The sequence below is a fragment of the Cygnus olor genome, chromosome Z (assembly GCF_009769625.2).
Source record: "Cygnus olor isolate bCygOlo1 chromosome Z, bCygOlo1.pri.v2, whole genome shotgun sequence".
Taxonomy (NCBI): Eukaryota; Metazoa; Chordata; class Aves; order Anseriformes; family Anatidae; genus Cygnus; species Cygnus olor.
The window spans coordinates 80,120,055-80,147,906 of record NC_049198.1 but is presented as its reverse complement, the minus strand read 5'-3'; the positions used below and the strand labels follow the sequence as shown (position 1 = coordinate 80,147,906).

The window sequence follows — 27,852 nt, the reverse complement described above, 5'->3', positions numbered from 1 at the left end:
ATGAGAAATAAGCCTTCTTAATAATGCATCTGCTAACAATTAACTTGCATTTTAGCACACTTGTACCTGATTTATTAGCTACTTTTAATGATCCAGTAAGTTCTTAGAGTCAGTCCAAGTCATGCATCAGTACATATTCTGATTCCACGTTTCATGATGTTATTACTACCTACACACTGGAGCTGGAGGAATGTGCTAGGGCTGATTTTAGTGTTTACACCAATCCAAAACCAATATAGCTTATGGTAGGACTGGGCTAACACTGCTTAAGGACTGAGTAGTAGGTTTCTTAAAGTCCTTTAAACAGCATGAATAGCAGAATTCTAAAGTCAATCCTTAAAAAATCATGTACTTTTTATTGTGAAATTGATATGAAATGACTGTTAGTTTTACAGAGCTGTTATTTTTGTGTCTGCGCAATGTGATAAGTCACAAGAACACCCTGCAGGGACAGGGGAAAACAAAGGTGGGTGTGTCTAAAGACTGCTTCTTTTAATCCAGCTATGCTTCTCACTGGAGAGAGCACCTGCAAGTGTTGATAAGGATTTGCTTTTGGAGTTCATTCTTATGGGAGGTCACTTGCTTTGTATCTTCGAGTGTCTTTCTGAATCTTCTTTTTTTCAAGCTTCAGCTTTGTGTTCTGTATTTGTTTGAGCAGCTCCAGAGACTCATGAATAGATTGAAATCCTGGTAGAAGAATAGGAACAATTAATTAAATAGCTTCTGCCGAGCACTGATTTTTATTTTATTTATGTATTTGAGTTTGCAGTCCTTATTTTGAATCAGACACTTCCGTCAATGTGCTTGGTAGCAGTGCCTTTAAGTAAAGGTATGTATGAGTGACCACATTTCTGCAGCACCCTTGGAGTCTGCAGACTGGGTTTAGGTGCTTGCCCAGCACATCTTACCCATCTTGTCCATCTTACAGTCTCACAGCTTGTAGCCAGCTGTGCAATTTCTGCTGGCCTGGCATCTTACTGAGAGAAACTCAGCATCTGCAATCAGATAACCAGCTGATATGTCGAAGGCAATAAAATGGTAAGATGACCAATTTCAGGAAAACAGATATAGGCACGGCTGATCTGCAGTCTGCCCACCTGCAGGTAGCAACGTTTGTGCCATGGATCTCCAAGAGTTGTAGCCACTATGGATAAAAATTATGTTTCATCTGAGATGGGCGCTGTTTTTTCATACACAGCTGGGAGAGTGGGAGCTTAGCTTCACTTGCAATGTGTGCTTTGTATATAGCTATAGAAAAGAAATGGGAGTGTGCAGACACAGTTTTTTTTTTTCTAAAAACAGAAGTACAGAGCACTTATATTGAGCCATAGTACAATTAAACATTGTTGGTAAAGAATGGAAAATTAAGCTGTTGTTAGATAGCTGTTTCCATTTTGCAGTAACTTTCAAGTTACAACACAGTAATGCTTTGCATTTGTCCAGCATGTCATATAGGTGTTTACTTCTTAGCAAGAAAACTGACTAACAGTGGATTAAAATTAATTCTTGTCCTCTTTTTTTTTAAAGTGCTTATAGTAACATGACAGTTCATTACTTTTTTTTTTTTTTGGAACACTTGTTTATCATGGATTAATTTTGACACTGCTACACACTAGATAGCGTTCAATGAAATCACTGCATAGGGTTTAGAATTTTATAAATTCTGAACATGTCTGATTTCCAAGATGCTGATCTGTGCTAAAGCCCAAGAAGCTGTTGAGGCCATTTATAAACTGCTTCTGTGCCCTTCATGCTGCTCTGCACCTCTTCAGGGGCCTTTTCTTCCCCTTTTGGGGGATCAACCCCTGCTAGACTGCCGTGGGAAGGAGGAATCCTCGGACTTGAGTTTAGGGCAAATAAGGCCAAAGTTCTGTGTAAACAGATCTCTTCTGTGGCCGATTTCTACAGGTAAGAGTCTGAAGTTAAGAACTCTTGCTAACACACCAGAATATTATATTCTCAAATTTCTTATCCACAGCATTCTTTGGGATGCTGTCTTGTGCTTACTGGGGTGAACTTGGGCAGTCAATCCTTCCTGTGCCAAGCTCCACAAAGACCTCAAGGCTTGGTTTGTTACAGCTTTGGAGCCAGGCTTGTAGGTGGGCTGCGGAAAATGAAGGAGTTGGAACTGAACGAAGGAGCTGGGGTCCTAGATCACAGACAGCTCTGGAGATGAGAACCAGATGCTTGAGTTTCAAGTGAGAACATGTAAGATGTGAAGCACTTGTGTAATGACTTTCAGCCATCTGTTCCCTTGGAGAGATGGGCTGAGTGATTTTTCGGATAACCTGACATTTCCATTTTGTTTCCATTATCAGCTGCAAGTAGATGGTATTGCAATGGACTGAGTGACGCAGGGTAATTTATGGCAGGCAGAATCGTCCTTTTGAAAGCCTTGTGCTTTGTGCCAGGTAAAGGACTTCTGATTGCTGCTGAAGGTTGAACAGCCAGAATCAGCTCAGATTGGTACAGTGCTCATGTTCTCAGAATTACGTTTGAGGTGACTGTACCTATAAGAAGCAGCCACCATGCATTTAGCAGTGTTATCCAAATGCTTCCCCGTTCATTTGTGTAAAGTGTGGCCCATGGAGGGTATTTGTTACATATCCAGGGGCCTCTTCCTCCAGCTATTGTTAGCTGAGAGTGGGGCATAAAGGATGGAAATGATAGAGGCCACCAAACACATTCACGGGAGCAGGACCTGTGGGAGAAGGCGAGACTTGCACCTCCCAACTAAGGTTAGTGACCCCATGAGTGGAAGAAATAAGTACTCTAAAATATTTGGAAAGCAGGTTGTGAAATTGTCTTTTAAGTGTTCTTGCCATCAGACCCCTAGGAAAAGAAAGCAGCCGTGTGTGAATGTAGTGCTGGCTGCTGGCGCTGCAGGTAGGCTGACCCAGACACGTAGAAATGACACCTCGTTAACTGGGGCTCAGGAGAGAGAAAGTCCTGTTAAGGTCTTTCTCCCTTTACTGGAAAGTATTTTCTGTAGCAGTAAGTTACTGTACAAATTTATTTAAAAAATGAACTACATTAAAGACCATTCTCACCTGATCTGTATTCATTTTGGATTTCCTCAAGCTCCTTCCAGATCTGTCTTTCAAATCTGGTGATTCTTGTGTGCAGGTTGTTTTCATCACTTCTCATCTGGTTCAACTGTTGTTTGTATTTCTCCGGTTTCTCTGTATGTTCTAGCTTTAGTGACAGAAGCAGAAGCTTTTCCTCTATTTTCTTTTCTGCCGCTTCCTTTAAATGCATAGAACAAGTTCACGGTAAGACGCTTTAAGTATGCCCACCATTACCCTGACACCTGGCATCCTTGAATTCAGTCAGTTTTGCTGCTTCATCCCAAGAGTAACAGCACTGCAGGAGTGCAGGTGAGTTCTGATACCCCGGTGGGAATGTCAGTCCTCTCCTCCCCAACAAACTGGAACTAGGGAACAGGCTGGGCCAGGACAGAGGTGATTTTATTATTTTATTTATTCATTTATTTTAAATCCAGGGATGCACTTCGCAGCACCAGACTGGGGGTTCAGACGAGCCATTTCAGGTTGCTTTCAGGCACTAAGCTCTGACGCCAGTTTCCCAGGCTGGAGGCACATACCCTGCTCAGACACCTGGAGTAAGGAGAGCGAGCCCCAAGCAGCTGGGTCAGGAGGTGACCAGCAGTCCTCTCCCTTTGGAGCCCAGCATGGCTCTTGAAGGCCACTGCACCTCCCCAGAGACAAGCTGATACTTGAGCTGTGCAGTTGTCCACCCCTTTCCTGCCCATCAAGTTGCACTGAGTCCTCTGGCCAACTCCTGATTTGACCATCACTGGTCAAAACGGTCAAAACCCTCGGGTCTTCTGTGGCCCTTGTGGCTCAGAGACTCCTGTAGGCCCAGGGCAATGCCAGGCTCTGCCTCTCAGGGAAGATATCTGCAAACCTGGCAGGCTTGTTTGAACCTGAACAGGGCTTAGGGTGGTGCTGAAAACATACTCTGAGCACCCAGGGGCTGAGCTGTGTTTTTTTCAGGGAGGAGATGCCCAGAAGACCACTGGCTGCTCCACAGCACTGCATTCACACAACAGTAAATGCTCTCCTTATTATTCAGTCTGTCAGGAGGTGGTTTTGAGAGCTTTAAGTCCTCTTAACACCACGTTGCTTGGCACTATGGTCTCCCAGAGGAAAGAGTAACCATGTATAATGGGTGTGTTTTATCAAAAGCAATCACAAAAACTGTATTGGTGGAGGAAGTGGATTCTACCAGTAGCTGTGAGACAGTGCCTGAAAGGTCAGAAACATTTCTAGTATGTGCCTGCACCAAGTGTTGGTTGTATGGAGTACTAGAGATCATCAAGCAGAATAAATGGAGATTAAAGTTCAAGGGTGTTTTAGTTCTCTTTTGCTTCTCGATGTGGTCTTTGATCAGCAATCTTAATCCTGGCACTGAGACATGGTGGTCATATTTTAATCAGTTTTGAACTCTGAAGCTGAGCAAACTGCATATATCAAAGGAGGGAAAGGTTTTAAAGCTGTGGAGGAATTAATTAAAAGGCATTGGTCCTGTGCCAAGCACTAACTGCTGCTGTGGAATCCAAACTCACTGCATTCTAATATACCAACTGCAGTATGGCGATGGGGTGTCTCTATTTAAAACCAGGCAGAATTTGCATAGAAGATCCCTTACTATTCTCAGCTTGTCAATGAATGGAAAGCCTGATGTTCAGTGGTGGCACTGATGCTCATTCTGAGGCAGGAAGCCACCGCTATGGGGTACATTGGTATTACATGAATGTGAAAAGTCACCATAACCAAGGAAAAGTGCATTTCCCAGGTTGCTGGGAGTTTTATCAGGCTAAAAAGCCACTTGGACAAGCCCCAAGCCCTGCCTTTGGTACTGGCCCTGTTTGAGAGAGGAGTTGAACCTCATGGTTTCCTGATATCCCTTTGAAATAAATTATTCCTCAACTACATGATTTCCATAGTTCATCATTTTGCTGGCCATGTCCCGAGGCACCAGGGCAATTCCATTTTTTCCACTTGATCTCATTTCTTCTGTGTGTGATTCGGTTTTGTTGGGATCAAGGTTTTGGGAGGGGTGCTTCGTGCTCTCCATCTTGGGAGCCCCACGAGCCAGCACCATGCCCAGGGGATGCTGTGGAGGAAAGCCTTACCAGCCTGTCCTTCATCGCATTCAGCAGCTGGTGCCTGTGCTGGGCTTGGTCTTCAGAGCGTGTCAGCTGCGCTTCTGTCCACTTCTGCTGATGCTGCATCTGATCTTTGAAGTCACTTAGAATGCTTGTCAACCTGAAATTATGATTATTTTTTTTTTTTAGCAATGAAACCTTTAGCAAGGTTTAGTCAGTAATATGGGGGAGTCTTGAGTCATTTGAGTAAATTAAGTTACTCCAAACCTCCTCGGTAGTTTCCCAAGAAGGCCTAAGCTCAATTATTTTATTAATCCTTAACTTGGAGGTTGTACATACATGCCAAAATGTGATTTCTCCAGTGCGGTCTAATTTAGGAAAATACCCAAGGTCTGAAAAATGTTTCCAACTTGAATGATCTTTATTTGAACTGGGTGAAGAAACTACACTATCCCACTGGACACCAGCTGTGTAGCTGAGCATCAGGGTGAGCAGCCAAACCCCTTGTGGTTTGAAAATCAAGTTCATAAGGATCAAAGAAGTTTGTGAGTAAAAGTTTACAAATACAGTGCGGTCGCCTTTGAACCAGCAGCTGGACAGAAATGTGAAGGCCCCCCCCAGCGCAGGCGGCACCTGGAGACATGGCAGGCCAGAGAGACCAACAAATGTCACTTGGACCAAATATACAAACTCTCAGGCTAGAGAACTGTATGTTTTAGACTTTGCTTTTCTCATGCTGCTGCTTGTAATTTATAACATGAGCCATGACAAAACATGAATTTAGGTCCAAGTTTAGTCACAGATCTAAATTTTCATGCTTATGCAGGTGACCTGAGTTCACAGAAAAAAATAATGTGGTTGTATTAATTTCTAACACATACTTTCATGCAAACTGTGACCACTTGAAATTTACTTGGGCTGAATTACAGATCAACTGCTTGGCAACACTGTAGAAACCAACAGTAAAGAGCAGGATTTTATAACCAGACTTCATGCTTAAAGTATTTGTAATACTTAATAGCACTTTTCAAAAGGGTGTTAGAGTGAAATACTTTTTTTATACCAAGGGATTGATAACAATTTTACATCAGTCTAATGAAGTGATAATTACCATCAGCAGCCAGTGTAAATGTGCGAAACAAATTAATGATAACAGAATTTCCCTAAGTGATACGTGTCTGCAGTTTGTTTGCTATGGATAGTGTCTTACCAAGATCATGTACACAAACAGCTGTTAGGCCAGTTTATTACTCATTTTAATAATTCTAAGGTTTGTGCTTTTTTTTAACAATAGAAATTTGAAATATTGATTTTGTCATTTATATTATATTTATATATATCACTTTACTTCCTGGAGTACTAGCCTTTGTTTTTGAGAAAATAAAATGATATTGTGATATGATGCTGGTGATATAGACCACTGTTCAATCTATGTAGTTTATGGTGGGTAGGAGAGGTACAATGAGCCTTCCTCAGACCTAACAGAGTGAGCCACCCGGCTGGAATAGTACAAGTTGCCATCTGAACCCTGCTTTGGAGAGGGCTGGTAGGGATGGAGTTAGGGCTCTGTCGAAGCCACTACTACCTGCCCTGAGGTTATTGACAGCAAACTTGAGGTCAGTAAACAAGCTGATAATTGCAAGAGTTGTAGTTCTGCTCAACCAGTGGATCAGGCAATAACAGGGCTGGTACCTCGTCAGATAGACCTTTCGTGTAGTTAATCATAGATTTTCATCCTTGAGGCATAAAATGAGGTACGATGATGCTGTTTTTGTTAGCATTATTAAAAAAATGTGATCAATATCACTTTAATGGTTAAAGTGGAATTAAGCATGTTTGACTATTGATGGTCAGCCTTGTTCAAAGGTTCAAAATGAAATTCTGTGTGGGGAGTAATATATGCAGTTGGCATGTGACTTTGCTCTGCATGCTCTGAACTTGGGAAAGAAGGAATTAAAAGGATTTAAACTTAAAAATGAATTATTTGAGAGCAGTGTTTAGGCAAGTTGGAAAGCGTGGCAAAAACGTGATGGTTAAGCAGCACCCCGTTTTGCTCCACTGGAACGCTTCTTAAATTGCCATCCCTCCCACGTGGAGCTCACACAATTACATCTCAGGGGAGCGAGAGAGACCGCAGATTTGCCATAGTCTCTGGTCCAGCAAATCCCTGAAATATTAATAAGGGGATGTTTGTGGGTATTTAGTAAGAGCATACTCCAGCAGTGCTACAATAAATTTTCATGCATGAGACTAAATCTATTGACGAGTGAGCTGGCTTTGTACAGCTATTCATAAGATAACTGGCCTGGAGAGATAAGCATCCAGTCCCCTGATGGCGAAGGTCCACATTACCTAGGGAGTCCTGAAACACTTTAAAAATTCATTAGGTTTTCAATAGCAGTATCAGTTTGCACTTCCACAATACAACTGCCAGACTGCAAAAACTGGTTGGGGACAGCTGCGTGTCAGTTGAAGAGGCAACTCCGGGCTTCAAAGCTGATCTAAACATGCCAGCTTGTAAGTGGAAGCTCCAGTGTGTTCCAGCAAAAGAGGTTAAATTTAATTTCAGCTCTTTAAAAAGTAAGCATAAATCTGGTAGAGTTTTAAGGGTGCAATATGGGAGAAGACAGACATATTTCCCAAAGAGCATGCTATTTTAATTAAATACGATATTAACTGGAATAGAATCTCAGCATTTTGATAAATAAGCCTTTTGGATTTCACGTTAAAAGACAGACTGCCAGTACATCTCAGGGCCTTGAAAGCCATCCCTTTCAAGCTTCCTATTTCTGTTGACAGTTTCAGTAATCTCTAATTAACTTTTGAGAAACTCAGCATTTACTTCAATTCAGTTTTCCAGTTTCCTCCTTTTCTGGCATTGTTCCCTTTTTCTTTCCATCTTATTTTGTTTTTATTTCCCATTCCTCTCACTTTGTCTTGATTCTCATTCTCTGTTCTCCATCCCTCTGTAATTCTTCTTTTTTTATTTCCCCACTTTAATTCATTCCCCATTTTAGCTGTTATTTCCCCATTGATCCCTATTTCTTTTCCTGTCCTCTTGACAGGAACATTTTTGTGTTTAAAGCTCTAGCATATTTTTAACTCTGAATGCAGTTCAGATAAATCATCATTCAAATACATCAACATTTTAAGGAGTGGGTCTATTCCCTCTGAAATACTGTTATTGCAGTATTATTATAATTAGATTTTCACCTACTTGTGCTGGTTCTGCTTTTGAATGCTGGGCTGTTCTGCATTGTTCTGAATATGGATGCTGCATACTTTCATTCATTGCATCCCTCAATGGAGCTCCCTCCTCTCTAAAACTCATCAAGTTTAAAATGACACTCTAAAAGTACTTTTGCAGCTAGAATAGGAGAAATATCCCTCATAAGAAAGAAACAGTAAATTACAAATCCAAGGGCACATGAAGCTGTGCAGCTGCTTCAGCCCTTGGCTCCATCCCTGGCTTGTCCCTGCCACCTCCCTCCGTCAGCAGCACCCCCGCCCCGGCTGCTCTCTCAGAAATGGGCAGACTGAGCAAATGCATTAAGAAAATGTCTTCTGCACATTAGGTAAGTCACAAATTAGCCGCAATTATAATGGTAAATAGCGTCTTTGTATTTGGTGCCTTTCTTTTAAGCGTGGAAAGGTAATTGGTTTCATACCTTTCTTCTTACAAGGTGGCATTTAGTGCCTCATTGTAACAATTAGCTTGCAAGACAATGTACTTTCATTATGTATTTTCATTATTTTATAGCATCGATGTTCATTAACCTTCTCTTAGTGTTTTGAATGGATGGTAATTAATGGTTTGTTTTGCTGTTTCATAGCAACCTGTTCATCATACTAAAGAATCCAGGGTGAATTATCATAATGAAAAACCCTCCATCACCTACTTGAAATCCAGAAGTTGCAATTTGTGGTGTTGATCTCCCTGGACTGTCTTTAAATTTGAGCTTTGATCAGAGTTGGAAGTCTCCATCTTGCCTAACAGCTGCATTACCTAATGAGAGTTCAACAGAGAATACCTTTATGAGCCAGACTATAAGCACTTATATTTAAATATGTATTATGATTGCAAGAGTGGAAAAAAAACAACCAAACAAACAAACAAACAAACAAACAAACAAAAAAAACAGCTAACATGAAGAGCTCTGAACTCTCTCACAAATAATTACACTCAGCAAAGACAGACTTGAGCTCAAAGTCACCAAGGCTGCAAGACCAACCGAAGTCAAAGTCTTTGTGGAGACGGGCTTTGCAATTAAATTCAGGGATATTCGCTTATTTATTGTTTCTGCACATTTGTATCCAACATTAATTGGGCTCCTTCTCACCCGGAGCAGAGAAGGGAGGAGAGTCAGCATCTGTGGGTGACACAGAGGCCGTGCCCGCTATGTAAAGGGACGCTGGATGCACAGATGTTTTTGGAAGGTGTAGGGCAGAGTGATGCAAGAGGCTGGGATCCACCAGAAACCCATTTCTTGCATGGCCTCACCCTCCATGAGCTTCAGCAGCATAGCCTGGGCCAAGGCACTTGCTGCCGCGTGCAGATGCTTGATCCCAAAGGGCGGTCTGACCTGACGGGCTTATGACTCAGCCTGCCTTTCCCCAATTTATTAATAATTTAGAGGGGATACTAAATCCCAGCGGTGTTCCTCAGTGATTTTACACTAAATGAGGCCAGAAAACACCCTGGTGAGAAGATGCCCTCCACTCTTTGGTAGCTGTGGCACATCCATGTCAAAAGATTGCCACCAAAGACTCATTACGCTGTCTTGGTACCTTATTTCTTTGCAACAGAATATGGCTCTTTTTCAGTTCTTTCCTTTGCTTCTGTCCTGCAGTCACATGAGAATAACTTTTCCCACTTCACCTGAGAAAGCATCATGCCTCGTGTCTATGCTGCTTTGTGTACCATTGCACATGACTCTGACATGCACATGCTTCATTCCCCATTCCCAGTAAAGAAGAACATTTTTACATGTATTCAGGGAGACAGATGTCCAAATAGTGTCTTATATTAGAATTCCAGGTAAAATACCTTCATTTAAACTGTCACGGGCATTTTTCCTTGTAGAATAGGATGCATGGATAGGCAAGGTACAAAATGACTGGAACTTGTCTTGTGCAGCAGAAGATGAAGTCAAAATATGATAATGACTTTACACTGGATACCAAGTGCATGAGACTCTGAATGTCCCATACCTGCTCCCAGGCTCAGTCCAGTGGGCACAGACAACATTTAGTTTGGGGCAGGAGCAGAAGAGTGTGTCATGCTGCATGCTCAGAAAGCCAAACTTTCCAGTGAAGTTGGACTCTTGCGAGATTTTATTGCTAATGCTCCTGATTCTGTCAGAGGATCTAAAACTGCTACTGGGTGCAGAGAACCTGTCACAAGAAGAGACCAGTTCAGAGGAATTGTATGCAGTAACAACTGTTATTTGTTGTTGGCTTATGCTTTCTATGGAGAAAAAAATAAAAAATAATAAAAAAAAAACAATAAAAAAATAAAATTCAGCGTTGTATTTTCAAAAGCTTCTGTGATACTGCCAACATTCACATGGAATTGGAGATGCTGTTAGATGCCTTCCTGTCACCACCTTAAAACTGAAGGAAAACCAACTGAACTTTCCAGGTGCACTTAAAACAGAGTTGTGCTTTTTTTCAAGGGTCTTGTAAATTATGTTGAGAAACTGTAAAGGGTCGTTAATAATCTGAGTATCCCAAGTCCTATAATATTTGTATTATCTGTTATTAGTCTACATCTATTAAAAAGGCTACTTAATTTGTATTTTAAAAAAATAATAATCCTGTCATATAAACACTGTATCCATTGTTAATGTTGGTCAGCAGAGGAGGAGAGGAAGCTCTCTATATACCAATAGTCACCACTCCTCAGGTATTTCGCTGTGGGCTTCTGCACTCACCATCTTCTCAAAGCCACTCACAGAATACTTGAGGGTAGAGTGAAGGCTGTAAATCTCCTTATCGATCTTCTGGACCTCACGCCTGATAATGTTGATGTCTCCTGATAGCTTTGCAATACTTGCCTCACATCTGTAATCAGAGACAAGAGATCTGCATGGAGACACGTGAGAACAGGCAGTGTTGGGGAAGATCAGTTTTGGAGCCACTACAGGCAAAAACGTTTCTGTTTTATAGGAAGCATTTGTCACTTTGTATTTAAACTCCTCCAGGTGCATTCACCAAAATATCTTGTCACATGTGAAGTGGACAAATAAAGGATTTGAGAGTGACAGCATTGGTTAATAACCAAGTGACTAAAATTCAATGATCTTCCCTTTTCAGCTTCTGTCTTCATTGCACCTGTACACATTGCATATGTACAATGTATACATATATATTTACATGTATACTTTTTTTTTTCCACAGGAGGAAGATTATTTTTGTTAGCTTATTTGTAAATATTCACATAACATTGTAAAAATATTCAAATTGAGCAAGAAGATGCAGTCTTGTGCTTCTGCACCACTCCTCTGGGAGAAGAGGAGTGACAGAGGCCCCCCCTGCACATCTGCCCCCCAGGAGCAAGCTCCAGTGTGAGCAGCATTAGAAACAAGATTATGTCAACAAATATCCTAATCGATTCAGTGTGTGCACTACACGAAGCACTGCACCTCTTAACATTAAAAAAAAAAAAAAGGAATAGAAATTGAATAACAAAAACAACTAAGTTTTAAAATGCCAGAAAAATTATCCTCCAAAGAGGATAATTCACAGAATAAAGCCAGTGCTGTTGACAGGTAAAGGATGTCAAGAGAAATTGTGGCAATTCAAATAAGACCAGCTTTCTGTCATTTCCTGATGATGCTGAGATATTGTGATACTTCTACAGTGCCTTCACATCAAGCAAATCGAAGAAGCTTCTGCAGACAACAGAGGCTTTGTACACGCACAGACGGAACGAGGCTGCCCTGGAGATGCAGTGTGGGATTAATGTGCCGGGGTCGGAGCACCGGGGACCCTGTTGGAGGTGTGGCCACCAGACCTCATCTCCCCATGCACTGTGTCCGTGCTGTGCGTGGCATAGCTCTGTGCCTTGCTGTGGTTTGGTGGATTGAGTCCTGCAGTGAATGGGGTTCCCTGGGACTTGCTTAAATCCTGCTCTAATCCATGGTTCATGTCGGAGATGCAGCTTGCAGTGAGGTCCCTGTTTTCCAGGCACAGAAATGGAAGCTGGGAAGTGTGTGAGGAGGAGCAGGACAGATTGGGAAAGGTGTAGAAAAGTGCTCCTATGAGATTTGCATATAAACTAAAAAGAATAAAGTCTTAAAAGCCTCTAATGGTTGTACCAAAGAATTTAATTACAGGCAGGAATACAGCTGCCTGCTATAGATTCAAGGAGCTTTACTCTTCACAGTCATGGAAGGAGCAGTATATGTTGGAGTATTTTACTTGGCAAAGTATTGCGTATTCTGAAGGGTCAACTAACTTCATGGGAACGCACCAATCTAGCAGTAAGCTGGACTTTTCCTTTGAGCAATAGAAAAGTCCACAAGAAACAGAAAGTATAATGTAAATGTCTGTGTAAAATGCAATGTTTATTCAGTCATTTGTTGGTGAGACTGAAGAGAGGAGCCAGTGTTTTTAAGCAGTCAATATTTATAAGAAGTGGTGCTTTCTTTTTTCAGTTGATTACCTTATTTTTGTTGCTCTAATACATGATCCCATTCCCAAAGGAATTATTGTTTCAATATATTTTACGAGTTTAAACACAAATAAAAGATATAGCTGGTGTGAGATGTTAGCTGATGATGTTGAAGGCTGTTTTTTTCAGTCACAGCTATCTGACACATCAATGTTTACATGGCGTAGAAATGTAGTCGGAATGTCTCACAGTCAATGGACAACTGCCCTAGTATTTGGCAAGAGGTCTTTGTCTGCCTTTCAGGGAAAGACAGAGAGGGAGAAAAGAGTGACACTAATTGAATTATAAGAGCTAATCCACATTAATCCTTTACATGTGGCAGAAAACGGGGAAGAATCATCTGCCATGAGAAAGAGCATCGGTCCACCAAGCTTTATTTCATCCCAGATACTCTTGGATTAAGGTTAGGCTGCAAATCAATAGGAAAACAGTCATTGCAAGTTTGCATTGGGAAGATTTCTATTAATTCAAAAAATGTGAAATATGCACCTTATGTCTCCAGCCACTCTGGGCTCTACTTGCTATACACAGCAATTGCTTATCCTGACTGAAGATCGAAGAAACATGAAGAACCCACATGTACCATATAAACATAAATGAAACCTTAAGACTTAGCTTCCATACTAAAAAGATGATGATGCTGTTGACTTCATGCTAATCTTAACACGTGGTTCCATCTGTGCCTTTTGGGATCCTGCCCCACACCAAGCAGCAGTCCAAAACCGGTGCCCACATAGCAGCAGCTCCTGTCCTGTGGTGAGGGCCGCATGCAGACAGGAAGGGCCGAGGAAGGCAGTTCATGGAGGGCGATGCTGTGGGTCCCCAGAGGAGATCCACCTCCTTGTTATTCTGCTTGGATTTTTTCTTTGTGCAAGTGGAAGTGGGCCAACCTTTTTTTTTTTTTTTTCTCCAGATTTTTTTTTCATTTTTTTTTCCTGCTCTCCCTTCATGTGTTTGCTTTTTCTGCTGCAGGCCAGTGATCCAGCACAGAAAATGGGAGTGAGCCTCAGTGCACCTGGCAAGAGCAATAGGGAAATGCTGGGAAAAAGTAGTGAGATACATCACTCACTGAATATTACAACTGTGCCGAAAGCATATCATCTGGAAAGCCTGCCCATCCGAATCTGAGAACAGCAAGAGAAAGAAAATCTTGCAGGATCTCCTCCTACTTCCTTCCAATGCTAATCAGCCACAAGGTTAAAAAAAAACATATTTTTTTAATTTTTTTTTTCCTGCCAACTGTGGATGTATTGGCTTCAGCTTCTAGTTTTGGATTCTTGAGACTTTCTTCATCAGTTTTGGAGTCCTTCAGCACCCTATGATTTTTTCTCTTTCTCCCAGTAGCTATACATGGAAATGAAGACATCTCTGGATTTCATTTTTAGAAACTATACATAGATGTGTACTTCTCTTGGCTAGAAATTTTCCTCATCCCACCAACATTCCTGGTTCTTCTTTACACCACATCAAGTTTTTACTTCAGAAAGAGAACTCTGGACCCAGCACAGTATTCTAGTACCAATCTCTGTGCCAAGCACAGAGCTATCAAAATCTCCCTATTGATCTCTGGTCCAAGACCATATTCCTGGCATTTCTGATACTGCATCATTGTGAGAACTCACAGTCAGTTATATACCTACCACATTCCCCAAACTTTTCAGGGAGCATTCAGGAGTGGAGCACTCCCTCAATGGGTTTATAAAACACATTTTTTATAAACCAGCCACCGTGGTCCCTAATCCAGGAAATTCTCTGATAACTGATGATTTGGTGTTATCTACAAATATCAGCAGTAGTGATTTTATATGAAAAGCATATCACTGGCCTCTGGAGAAACAAACAAACAAACATTAGAAACATGCTGGTTCAAGGGGCTTTCTTCCTTAAAGGCAACTTTTTCCAATATATTAGTTTAGAGAGCTCCTAACCCATGTATTCCCTTGACGTGACACAGCAGAGTTTTGTTTTCTCATTGTTTTAATCATATTATTTAAATGCCCCATGGAAGTCCACCTTCAAAGGAAGAAATCAAGTTCGCTCACAAAGCCCCACATTCCAAGAGAGGAAGTGAAGAACCCTACACCACATCCTAGTGAAACAACAGGAAGGCTTCAACTACAACAACTGAAGTCTAGCCAGACTGGGGAAGGATAAATTCTCCACAGTGTTAAGTGTGTGATGAAGAATGAGACAGGACAACATAGTTATTTTCCCTCCCTGGCTTGATAATTTTACTAACATGGAGAGTGCACAGCACAGATCTGGCCCTAAAATGGAGATATAAAATGAGTGCAAAGTACATTCACGCCTGCTCTGAACTTACTTTGCAGAAGCTGACTAACAGAGATGAAAAAGGGGGCTGTTGTTTATTCCTTACCTTACCACTCTTCCACGCAGGTCTCCAAGACTCTGGATGTATTTATGGTCCAGGTTTTGAACAGCAAAATTAGTTTGCACTGTGGCACCATCCCTTGTTCTTATTTGCCTCTCCAAAACCTGTAAATTCAAGATCTTTAATGCACTATGGGTTTTCTACATTAGTTTTTTATTTATTTATTTTTTAAATAAGGGTCAGACATGAAACAGAGTGTCAAACGGAGCCCTCCCACCCATGCCACAGATGCGCAAATGCTCGCCTGAGAGATGCGCTCTCCTCCCTGACGCTCCTCATTCGGCTTGCCTGAGGAAACATCCCCAAACACACTGTCTGGCACAGAACAGTGCCTATAGGACATGAGCCTGCTGTAAAAAACACTGAAAACACACCCGTCTAGCCCCAAATGTGCACGCAGGTCAGCTGCTGCTCAGTGTCTCATCCAGGCCTGTCTTGCGGCCTGGTGTCAGATTTACTGCACAGCGATAAAGTCTGGTCTGAAGGCAGAAGGAGCGACCGCCCTGAAGGATCTGTGTGTGCCACAAGAACTAACTTTAGACGGTCTTTGTGAGCTACCATCACCTTCTTCAGGCAGAAAGCTGAGGGAGTGAGCAATGCTCCAAATGCCCTGGTTTTACTTCTCGGGTCGAGAGGAGAGGCCTGGAGCTCACGTTTTGGCGTAGCACAGCAGCCTGCTGCTCACAGCAGAGCTGCCACCCCACATCCTACCATCACCTCCAGTCAGAGGATCATGAACACCAAATTCGTTAAGGCTGTGGCCATTTTCCACTAATTACTTTGATGCAGCAGCAGCCTCTTCCAGCTGTGGCAGAGGGATGCGTTTCCCCCATCTTCAGCTTCACTCCTATGGCAGCAGCATGCCAGAGTCTTCCCCAGAGCAGAATATCATTTTCTGAAGGATATTCTTCCTGCTTTCAGGAAGACTTGGAGTATGCCAGTCACATTTCCTGTTGGATCCCCTTGTTTTTTTACAATGCTTGAGAAATGGTCATTGCTCAACCGCTCTAATTTGCTATATGCCAGGAGCAGTTCTCCCAAATTGTACTGATCCTCTGGTGGCTTTGACTGACAGGTCTCACCGTGCTGCTTTCTGTGCTTTACACTCAACAGATCCTCACAGCCTCACAACAAATCTTCACATACAAAGCAAACACGCACCTGAGATTAGGACCTAAAGAAGAGTGATTTACAACCAAGGAAAATGATTAGACTTAGAAAGCTGATAGCATCTTGGGTGATTTTCTCATAAAACAGTCCTGATCTCAGGTGAGCCAAGATTTCATATTTGATAAGACAAATGCTCTACATTTCAAATAGTTCTGCAAGTACATGAAAAAGAATTTACTGGCATTTGGAGGACATTTAACATTTCAAAGGATAAAAAAAATCTCTTGAGAAGTCTATTTCATTATATTTTTGTCCCATACACCTTTGTCCAAGAAGAAAAGCCAAAAAGTGTTGGTAAATTTCATATATAAATTTGTCAAATAACAACAAATAATCAAAGATCTTTAGTCAGAATAAATAAACAAATAAATAAATAAATCATCCCATGCATTTCCAGTACAGAATTGTGAGTCAGTTCAAAGTGTGACCTGATCCTTCACCTCAGTTTTAACTGAGCTTTGTGAAAAGTTTCAACATCTGATTTTGTTTGCATACATAATTTATGTAAAGTAGAACATCTAGAAAACTAAGTAAAATGAAATTTGAGCCTTCATATTATATGTTAGATGAAAATGTAGTTTACTCATTTCTCTTGAATTCAATCGCCCACACTCAGACAAAACAGAAAGCAAATGGAATCTGAACCTTTCTGTTAGAAGAAAGCAACCCCAAAACTCATTAATCTGCTCATTATTTTGCTTTACTTTCCAATTATGTTTTTTTATTTTCCCTACTCCCCTACCTTCTGTTTTCACCAGGAACTGTAAGTGCCACTGTGTGAAAAAAAATCAGAATTTCCCTAAAACACAGTGCTCAAGTTAACGACTTTTCTGCCCATGAAGCCAGCATTAGAGATGAGCAGAAGCTAGCGTTTTCCCTAGCATTAGCAGGGGAATTGTCCTCAGCATGTGTTACCTCTATGTCCTGGCTGAGCTTCTGAACCATGCCTGCAATGGTCTGGACGTGGTTTTCCAACAGCTGCCGGGCAGCAGTCTCCCTGTGCTGATAACCCGAGCTCTCCTGGAGGTACGAGACGATGTTGTCCTTGACTCGGAAGACCTGGTGGAGGAGGAAGGCTGTGGTCCTCTCCTGGCTGGAGAGCCGCTCCTCCAGCCGCCGCGTCTTGTCTCCGGGGCCGGGAGCAGGGGACACGTCTCTCCTGCGAACACCAGAAACCCAATGTTTGGCAGCTTTTATGTAAAAAACATACAGCCCAAGGACCTGGATTCATTTTTTTTCAGTGAGGACAGTGGCACAGCCTTCATAAAGCTAGATTAGAAGAGAAAGTTCCTGGTGAGAAGTTAGTGGCTGGGATATGTTGTGCAAGCTAGGGGAAAGAAGGTTGACTGAGAGGTCCCATGAGCTTGAGGATTCACAGTGCTTCCATAGCATATCATCATTGAGATCCTCATTTTAACCTCTTCTTCCTCCATTTTAAACTAAGGCAAAAAACGAACACAACCAGTGGCTACCCTTGGAAGCAGCCCGGCAGACTCAGCTGGAGCAGAGCAGTCTCCAAAACGTGCGCCGGCCGGGAGCAGGCAGGCAGAGCTTGCACCAAGTGCCTGGGTTTTGTTTTCCCTTGCATTGCTGACACCTACCCGCTGGAAAGAAGTCTGCACGCCTAATGGTTTTCTTGCAGCTATCTGCTCCCCATCCACCCACCAGAACCCAGGGGAATGAGTCCTGGGCTCAAATATACCCAGTGAAACTGCATATAAATATAGAAGAGAGGGGGAGAGGAAGGATGTTGCGTGGATCTGGAACTGGCAGGCACAGAATGAAGCTTCATGCAGATAGGAACAGTCTGGAGCCTGAGGGAAACTGGAGCCACTGGCTACTCCTGTGTAAAAAGCCAGAGAAATTTAATTACTGTAGAACCTCAGGTTTGCATGTTATACAGAAAGTGAAGTTTGTTTTATGTCTAAATTTAACCCGATGGTATATTTTTTATGCTTTCAATGTTGTGTGAAATACTCCTATGTCATAAAATTTAGCTAAAACCCTTAGCTTAATGATGAAGAAAAAATACCCAGTTAGCCAGCTGGGAAAGAAATCACAGAATCAGAGGATGGTTTGGGTTGGAAGGGACCTCACAGAGCTCATAGATCGCACACCCACACACACACCCCCACACATAACCCCCCCCCCCACACACACACACACGCGCCACTGGAATAATCCTACAGGTTTTCTGTTGATCACTGCTTTTAGTCTGACATAAATAAAAATTCCAATGTAAAAGTAATCTTTAAAAGGGAAGAGGAAAAGAGTTCAGATGCCTTACTCAATCAATAAACAAAATGCAAAGATGACAGTTTAATGACTGAAGTGTGCCCAAGGATACTCTGCAAAATATTTTACAGTCATATGGGCTGCAATGATGCTCTGCAGCTGGCTTATGTCTCTGTGTACCAGGAGCTGCTTTACATTTGTCTGCACAATTAAGACTTTAAAATACACATAACCGTTGGCAACCATGAAGCACAAAATAGATCTGAACACTTAATTTATATCTCCTCTTGATAAAAGCTCTAAAAAACAAAACGTCCAGTTGAAGCTGTGTGTGTTCTCTTCTACTATGACAGCAGAAGTCACTGGGTGAAAATAAAAAGTGTACATAAGCTGTTTTTCCCTTTGTTTTTGAAAAGTATCATGTTTGTTACAAAACATCAAAGGGAAAGGGAAAGGGAAAGGGAAAGGGAAAGGGAAAGGGAAAGGGAAAGGGAAAGGGAAAGGGAAAGGGAAAGGGAAAGGGAAAGCGAAAGCGAAAGCGAAAGCGAAAGCGAAAGGGAAAGGGTCGCTCTGTCCCACCCCAAGCAGGCTGGCACCAGCTTCAAGTGCTTCTGTCATCTGGGTGCACAGGGGCAGCTATGTCATGTCACCATCCATAAATACCTTCTTTGTTGTTATGAGACTTAGACCATCATATGTCATCGCATGATTCGAATGCTCGTACACATAACAAGGGCAATAAAACACCCTCAATGCTCTGTCAGTGTGGCCAGATTGACCAGAGATTTAGATCCATAATTTACAAAAGTTAACTTCTGCTAAGAACTTTGTTGGCCTTGTAACTTAAAATTTTTAGCTCTGCTTTTGTTTTGCTTTAGTAGAGCTAGCATGGATTTAGGAGGCCCAAGGCACTTTGATTTATTAACGATCTCCCTCAGGAGAGCTGTGTGCTGTAAAGGAGCCCTCTGAGCTACTGCTCCGAACATATCAATTATTATCATCAATCCTAATTAACGCCTGAGTGGAGAAGCCAAGGTTCTCAGATCCCAAGGACTGCATACCCTAGAAGTACTTGCACCGGTTGCTCCCACAGGTATCAGGACACTTTCTGCAGGCAGAGAACATCCCCTGGAGCTAAGGAAAAAGGTGAGTACTGCACTTTAGGTGAAGTGCGAAAGCATAAGGCTAGTGGCCGTAAGCACCCAGGTATTGCCAGCAGTGGCAATTATTTGCAGCTCTACATGTCTACTGATTCTCTTGCTGGAAATTCTGATCTCTAAGCCACCTCAAATCTGTCTGAAATGTCCAAGGAATTCAAAAATTATTAAAGGAAGGAAGACAGGCTGGGAGGTGGAGCAACTTCTCATACTTCATTTTTATCAGAAAGCAAAGGCAGTGCAGAGGCACTTTTTTTTTAGGCACATCAGGAAGGAAATTATTCAAGTAAGGCAAATACTTCTCCATGCTATATTTCCTGGATTTTCTTTGTTTCTTCTTGTTACTACTGAGAGTATTAAGAAAAAATAAATAAAGGAGAGTATTGTGCTGCTAGCATAAAGTCATTGTTTTTTTAGTGAGACAATGAACATTACCTAACAGATTTGTCTGATGGCACAGCTGCAGATTTAACTCTGGGAAGCCAAGTTTAAGCCAGTGACCTTCAGAGTGAAAGAGGAAGCAAGAAAATACCATGAAAATTCAGAGGAGGAACATTATAAATGTGACATCATGGGCAGTTAATCAATTTGCCATTGCTTAAAGTAATCTCCTCAGTTCTGGAAAAAAAAAATATAAAAAAAAATCAATCTGCCACAATGGCACTTCATGGCCGCAACTCATCAACGTGCGCCTTCAAGTCACATGAACCTGCAACGTTCTTGGTAGGAGCCAATCCATCCTCATTTCTCTCACATTCATCAGAGCGCTACGAAGGCTGTGGCTCAGAGAGAATTGGCTCTTTCTGTCTGACAGGGGCTTCAGAGAAAATATGTCTGGATCTGAACAAAAAATCCACAGTGAGTGCATCCTCCCCAGCGAGCCAAAATGCAGCATGATGCTCGCCGATGGAAGGGGAGCCTCAGGACAGGAATGAGGAAGCAAAGGCGTTCTGCACAGCTGAAAAATGGCTCCTTTCCAACTGGGGTTGTTGCATGCAGGCGGGTATTTCATAAATTATCTCTTCTGTTTGGCTTTTGGAAACCGGTATCCAAGCAGGAGTTTCAATAATAGCTGATGGGCTCTTTGCCATTGGCCATGCATCCTGAAAATTTTCACCTGCTGAGGGTAAGAGCAGCATGTACTTTTGGTTTAGGTCACTCTGCCCTCCGTGCGGTGTCACAGGGACCCCTTCCCTCCCACCAACCCAGCAGTGCGTTTTTCCATCCCCTCTGACAATCAGGGATGGTACCTGTTGTGCAAAACCTCTGCTAGAAAACACCAAGGCCAGATTTAAGAACTGTCTGAAACACACAATAAATCTGGCCAGACATAACTCTTTTTTTTTTCTGAGACTTTTTTTAACACAGCTCTTGAAAGAGCCTTCCAAAGCCTGCAGAAATTTACTGTGTAACATCACAAATTATATGCAGCTGCTGTTGCAGTACACTGATCTGCATCTTTACTAGTTCCCTGCTAGCTCAGTTAATATAAACATTTCCCATTCTTCTGCATGGGAGAAAATTTATATGCCAAAAAGCTCAATGCTGGCCCTGTGTCTCTGAGTGTCTGTCTTCTCCTACCAGCAGGAATTAGCCACAGCATCTTCTGTGCTCGCAGCGGCTCCAGACAGAGTCCAGTGGCAGGGAGCCCAGTGAGCTGTGCGATCCCACTGCCCTGAGATGGATGACCTGATGGAAGAGTCATTAAAGCTAATAGCTTACAGCATCATGCATTGGCCAAGCAAGGAGGAAGAAAAAAAAAATGTGTCAAAATCTTAAGAACAATTCTTACCAGCTTTATGTCCCACATTTTGAGATATGGGCTTGTGTTATTTCTTATGCAGAAGCCACATGGTGCCAAACAAAGAGAGGATGTGTCAGTCTAACCACAACTGATCCCTGCTCCCTGGGGACAATGACAGGACCCGAGGGCACGGCATGGAGCTGGGACAGGGGAGGGTCAGGTTGAGTGTTAGGGAAAGGTTCTGCACCCAGAGGCTACTCCCAGCCACTTCCAGCCAGGAGCAGAGCAGGGCCTGGAGGTGGGCAGGATGGGCAGCTCAGAAAGGAGCACTGCTTCAGGACGGGGACTGAAACCCATCTGTAGCCACAAGGGTGTGGAGAGGCTGCTGCCATCCCTAACCACAATGTGGAGCTCCAGGGGAGCCTCAGAGGTCCTGAGGAAGCACATTACTAGGCTGCAGAGGCTGATAATACTCAGCACGAATCACTCAGCTGTTAATAGCAGTTGTCTTCCTTGCCATCAGCTGCCTGACACAAATGCTCTTCTGCGCTGAGCGGCACTCCTTCCCACACTCCTTCCCTGCGCAAGGCAGTGCGGCCTCGTATTTCATAATTATGTTGTGAAAACCAAGGTTACCCTGCAAGGGACTCTAACCTGGGAGTCAATGAACACTGCGAGATGGTGAGTTGAATTTATTTGTGTTGTCCTCTGAGTAACCTGCTGAACAAAATGATCGGTGATGTGACTCATCTCCTGGTATCTCTATAAGTATGGATGTAATTAGTGATGTATGTCCCAGAATGCTGAATTTAAGGTCCCTCTTCTAAAATTATTATCCCTTGTAGCTACAGACAAGCTGAGGACAAATTTGTCAAGTAGTTTATTTTTAATTATTATATATTTATAAACCCCATGAATTATTATCTGATTTGTATTTTATGTATTACAGAGCACTTACCTCATTGCTACTGTAGATCAAATAAATCATTGTTAAACCTTCTGCACGAAGAGAAATGAGACTATAAAACAGGCATGTAATTGCATAGCTGTTGAATAGGCAGCCTCTTAAATAACCAACGTGCAACCGAGATGCCTACAATTCCTCACAAAATAAAAAGTACAGCGAAATAATGTGGAATGTATTATTATGAAGGCAGCTCAATGTGGCTATAATTTGGGTAACGCACACGGCTGTACTGATGGCTTTCCAGCTCACAAGGCTGTAGCACTAGCAGACGGGTTGCAGCAGCAGCAGAGCAAAGGTGTGAGACCCCCCAGGGAGCCCATCCACCCCTCACCATAGTGCTCCCAAAGGCTTCTGGCCACCCCAAAATACGACTGGTGGCTCTGGGGTCAGTCACCAGCTCCTCAACATTGCTTCTCGAGAGGCACTGTCTGGGAAACAGGGAGAAGAGGCTGCGGGCAAAGGGTGGGCAGCCAGAAATGCAGGTGAGTGTGAAGTATTTGATGAAATTAACCCCAGGCATGTTCTTCGGTAAAGCCAATAACAAATGTTTTGCAGAACATCACCAGCAATGATTTGTCAGCATTGCCTAATTGCTTCTGTCAGGAATGAAATAATCCTGATGCTCTTATTAGCAGTTCCTTGATAACATCTGTTGGACAGGAGGTTTTTAAGCCATGACAAAGATCTAAGGAGTTCAGCAAATGGCTCCTTCAGACCACTGCTGTGCCCAGATCTGTCTCCTGAATATTTATGTAAACCAGGCTGAAACAATAGCTGCTTTTTCCCATATCCGAGACAGCGGTCAGGCTGTCAAGCCTCATGGAGCTCCGTGTAGACCTGTTGAGCGTGCTGCCCGGCACTGTTCAGTGCACACTATGTAGCAGCAGGGAAAGCTAGCATTAGTGGGTACTTTCTGGGAAAATCACCCACGTTGTGACCAATGCCATGGGGCTGAAAGCTGTGCTCTGGCCGTGCAGGCAGCGGTGTGGTGGTGTGGTGCTTCCCATGGCCAAGCAAAGCCAGTGGGAGGACACAGAGAATGCTGGGGGTAGCACTCTGTAAGACCGTGTGGTGCTCCACTTTCTGCAGGCAGCACAGGTGCTGCAGATGTGCTGGACGTGAGCATCCAGATGGGAGGATTCAGCTCTGCCTCCTCGGCTGCTCTCTGGGTTCATTCCTTAGCTTGATTACTTCAGCCTCCCTGGGTTGTAAAACCCCGAGGGCTTTCATCTGGCTGGACTTTCCATACGACATGTGTCATCAAGTAGTCTTCCAGGAGCTAAACGTAGGACACAACTTTCAGGAGTCGGTCCCGACCTATGTTTTGGCATGGGATCAAATCTCAAAAGCTGGAGCCAGAACCTTGCCTCTCCACACATGCAAAATCTGACTGTTAGTGGTTCCCCTCATGGTCTTATCACCACAGCAGGCTGGTGACACATACATACATAACTCTCTAGAAGTAAAGATATCAAATGGATACAGGGCATTTCAAAACCTTAAGTCCTTTGGAAAAAATTGGTCTGCAATATGGTGCAGTACGTGGATTCAGCTAGCACAAAACTCTGTAACTGCAAGTACTTTCCCCATTTTTCAGTCTTGTTTGCAAAGGCAAAGGTAGAAATATAACTAATATTTGCAAGCACTTTGACTGGCTGGCTCTGCCAGTCGGAAGAAGCTGCATGGCTCTGCCTGATCTTGAGGACGGCATAGTCTGCAAATACTTTGAATCACCTCCTCTAAGAAATGTGACTGCAGGTCTTATTTTCTGTGTCACAACTGCACTCACAAATCCCCTTCCCATCACCCAGCTGCGACAGTTTTAGCAGTGAGTGAGAGATGCTTGCAGAAAGGTCTGCATTTAGCGCTCTGCAGGACATCCCTCTTCCCTCGTGGAGCATCCTCCTGGGTGCTCTGAAGGCAGAGACTCCCTTACTCTGGCTGCAGGCACGCTCAGAAGGTACAGACGTGCTCAGAGAAGCCACCAAATCTTTGAAAAGCCTCTCAGAATGAAGCCTCAAAAATGAAGCTCTCAAAGCCTCTCAAAATGAAGATGCAAAATGAAGATGCAAATAAGGATAACCAAAAAGGATAGGCAAAGCAAAGGCTCAGAGTATGTTTAGTGTCTGGATTTGGGCAATCATGTACAGAGAGCACAGGAGATGTTCGTGCCATGGGCTGGCATGCCAGCTGCTCTGCACCTCTGCCCACCTCCTGGAGCACCAAGACCATCCTTCGGCCAAAGGCTGGCGCTCAAGTGGCAGGTTCAGCAGTTTTGGGTGGGCTTTCAGCAGGCCCACGACCCATTCTGGACATTTCTCAGAGCAGGACACTGTTTGTGTTGACGTTTTTTCCTAAGCCTTAATGAGCACTGCCCAACCCACTGTTGTGTGGAACTGGGGCTGATTTCCCAGGGAAATTTCAAATCCAGTAGGAAAAAGCTTTGCTTTTGGCTGGCTGAGGATGCCAGCAGGGATGATCACCCAGCGAGGAACAAGTGCAGCTTTCCAGGCAGTACCCATTGTGAAAATAAACAGAGAGGCCCCTGCATCCCAGGGCTGCCAATCCAGCTGAAACATTTGCTTTTGAAGAGCAGCAGTGGAAGGTTTTATTAGGCAGTGTAAACATGGCAAAACATGCTGGCTGACATCCAGTAAGTCACGTCAAAGAGGAGAATGTCCAGACTGGCAAAGCTGATAAATAATCATAGCCAAAAATCACATATACCGGGAAGAAATCTGGTTCTCAGAGATGCAGACACAACCTTCTCAAAATCACCATGCTTGCATTGGTGTTATCAAAACCAACATTTTGGTCCAAAAATGTCTAACAGTGCTGTCAATACTGTAACAACTTATATAACTGTATAATAAGAGTTAGATTGAATAATAAACATTTTCCCGATGTTGCTAATGAGAAATCCAAGCAAATAACAGTAACGTACTCTGTCTATCTGTAGGGCACTATTTGCGCTGTGTCATGAATTATGAATGCATAAATTAAGGTTGATAGCGTGCACTGTTACAGCTTCATATGAAAAGAAGTAGTAAAAGGCTTCTGTAATTCTGAAGTCTGAGTCAGTACTGCATGTGTAGTACCTGCTTAGGCAGCAGCACTTTAGTGTGCAAGTTCTCACTTCCAAAAAGGGTTTTAAATGTACAGACACCCACGGAGCTGCAGAGCGGGTCTTCCTGCATACATACACAGCAGCACCGAGTTCTCCCCTCTGGCAGCAGCGACCAAGAGTCTCAGGAAAACCATTGACTGAACACTACTGAGGGATCACCCTGCAGCATGAAACTGGTATTTTTTTCTCCCTTTGTCTTTTGAAGCTTCACAGTTGGTCATACAAATCCTAATCCCGCATGGGCAGAGTTCCAGCAGCAATTGCCAAGGAAACCAGGGTGCTACAATCACCCAAACACCCAAATGCCTCCAAACGACCTCCCCCGACAGCCAGCAGCCGGTTTGCAACTTCGCGGGGCAGCTCAGGAGAGCAGAAAGCAAACCACAGACAGGCCCGCCACCACGTCCTCAGGGCACCTGTCTCCTGGGAGTGGGCAGAGTGCTCTACACTGAAATTAGACCTGTATGGCACACAAACTTGCCTGTGTAGCATGTTGCTGCCGGGCAGAGGGGTCAGCAGCTCCCTCCCGGCCGGCGGTGGCTGTGCTGTGTTTGCCCTTGTCTCCAGGAAACCCCGGTTCCTGTTCCGAGGAGGCGGCGAGCTGAGGGTTGGCAGCTGGGTGTTTCCTGTATGCCCACCCACATCGCCCTGCTCGAGCGACGGTCTCTTGTTCTTGGCCAGGAAGCGTGGTGGGGCTGAGGGGCTGCAGCTCTCCAGCCTGGTGGGAGAGGAGCCACAGTGGGGCACGCTGGTGGTGAATCCTCCCGTGCTGTCCTCCCACCCTGCCCCTCCATGGGGGGCTTGGCCCCATTTCTGGCAGTCCTTGTGGCTCTGTCTGAGGCCTCTGATAAGTGCTGTGTTTTACCTCTGCCCAGGAAAACTCCGCTGGAGTGGGGTGTCCTTCGAAGGAAACACGTGAGTCATTTCTCCAAGTGAAACATGCGACCACAGGTGAATGATTTGAGTGACTCAGGGAGCACGCTGGCACAACTGCAGATAGCTTCCCTAAAGAAACATCACAGAGGGCTCTGCAAGATGCCACAGGCACCTCTGCCGGCGACGTTTCTGTTCTGCCGGTCATCGTGGTGCCAAAAGCATGCCCACCATCACCTGCATTTCCAGGTGGGCCAGGGAAATGCAGGCCACAGCCAGCGTGAGTGAGGTGGGTGTCCAAGAACCAGAAAAGGCTGCTGTTTCTGTGTGAAGTGTTGCACGTGGGGATGCTGGTGGGGTGTAAGGGACAGGCTGTGCATACACGGCTCCTTGTCAGCACCAGGAGGTGCAGGGCAAGATTAGGTGCAAACAGGGCTCAGCATCGGTGATCGGATTTGACAGCCCTCTGTATCGGTGAAATCATCTGGTGTTTTGCTTGTGTTACGCAGCGTGGATGTGCAGGGTACAACACAGAACTGATCATGTCAAGGTGCAAAACACAAAACGCAGTCCTCTCCTTTTTGCTGATGCTTCTGCAAATAGAAAATGACTGAGATTTTTTACAAACATATGTCAAAAGCAAGTGCTGAATATGTAAGAGGCTAAAAGGCCCTTAAGGAAATATCTCTGTGCATAGGCAGTATTTTAGCCTGAGAACACAGACTACAAATGAATTTAAGTCCTTCTGTGACACTGCAAAGAATCACGCAGCGCCAGCTGGGTGGATCCAGCAGGGCAGCCAAAACAACTCCACAGCTCCTGAAAGGCTGGCACCCCTCCGCAGCTCTGCTCCAACCCACGAAATCAGCTTGCCGGGATGTCTGGAGGCTTCCTCGCACTGAATTCAGGAAGAGGCGAGGGTCCTATCTCACTGCACACGTTGTGGGAAAGGCAGTGTGAAAAGCATCCTCTTTGCTGAAATAAAACTGTGCTGTGACTCCGCCAGGGCAGTTTCATAGCACCTGTTTCTGCCCAGAGGAAATTAATGGCACTTTGCCTTTAATTTGGATACAAGGAAACAAAATCCAAAATCAACCACAACCAATTAATCACTTCAAATCTGTCCTGTCCTGTCTCTATGATGCTCCTTTCTTCCATACAAAATATACCCTTCTAGAACACCCAGAGGAAGAACTCCATACACCCTGTATCAGTTGCTGATGGAAAGGAACATCTAGAGGTGAGGATATTGCTTGTTTTACCAACCAAACAGAAGGATTGCTGTTATTACAAACCTCGGTTCATTGAATACCAAAGCTTGTGAACAGAAAATATGACAGAAAACTGAATTAATTGCCAGAGAAAAGAGAGAAAGAGAGAA

At 43.6% G+C, this 27,852-nt stretch overlaps 1 protein-coding gene across 1 annotated transcript; it reads right to left on the bottom strand.

Annotated features, from left to right (window-relative positions):
- Positions 1-339: 339 nt before the first annotated feature.
- FAM81B (family with sequence similarity 81 member B) lies at positions 340-27,852 on the bottom strand. The gene is made up of 8 exons (XM_040542073.1): positions 26,080-27,852; positions 17,284-17,527; positions 15,184-15,302; positions 11,065-11,194; positions 9,031-9,137; positions 5,159-5,291; positions 3,051-3,246; positions 340-687 (listed from the first exon to the last, which is right to left on the bottom strand). Exons 1-8 carry the CDS (start codon positions 26,088-26,090, stop codon positions 566-568), a joined length of 1,062 nt encoding a protein of 353 aa, XP_040398007.1. The 5' UTR covers positions 26,091-27,852; the 3' UTR covers positions 340-565.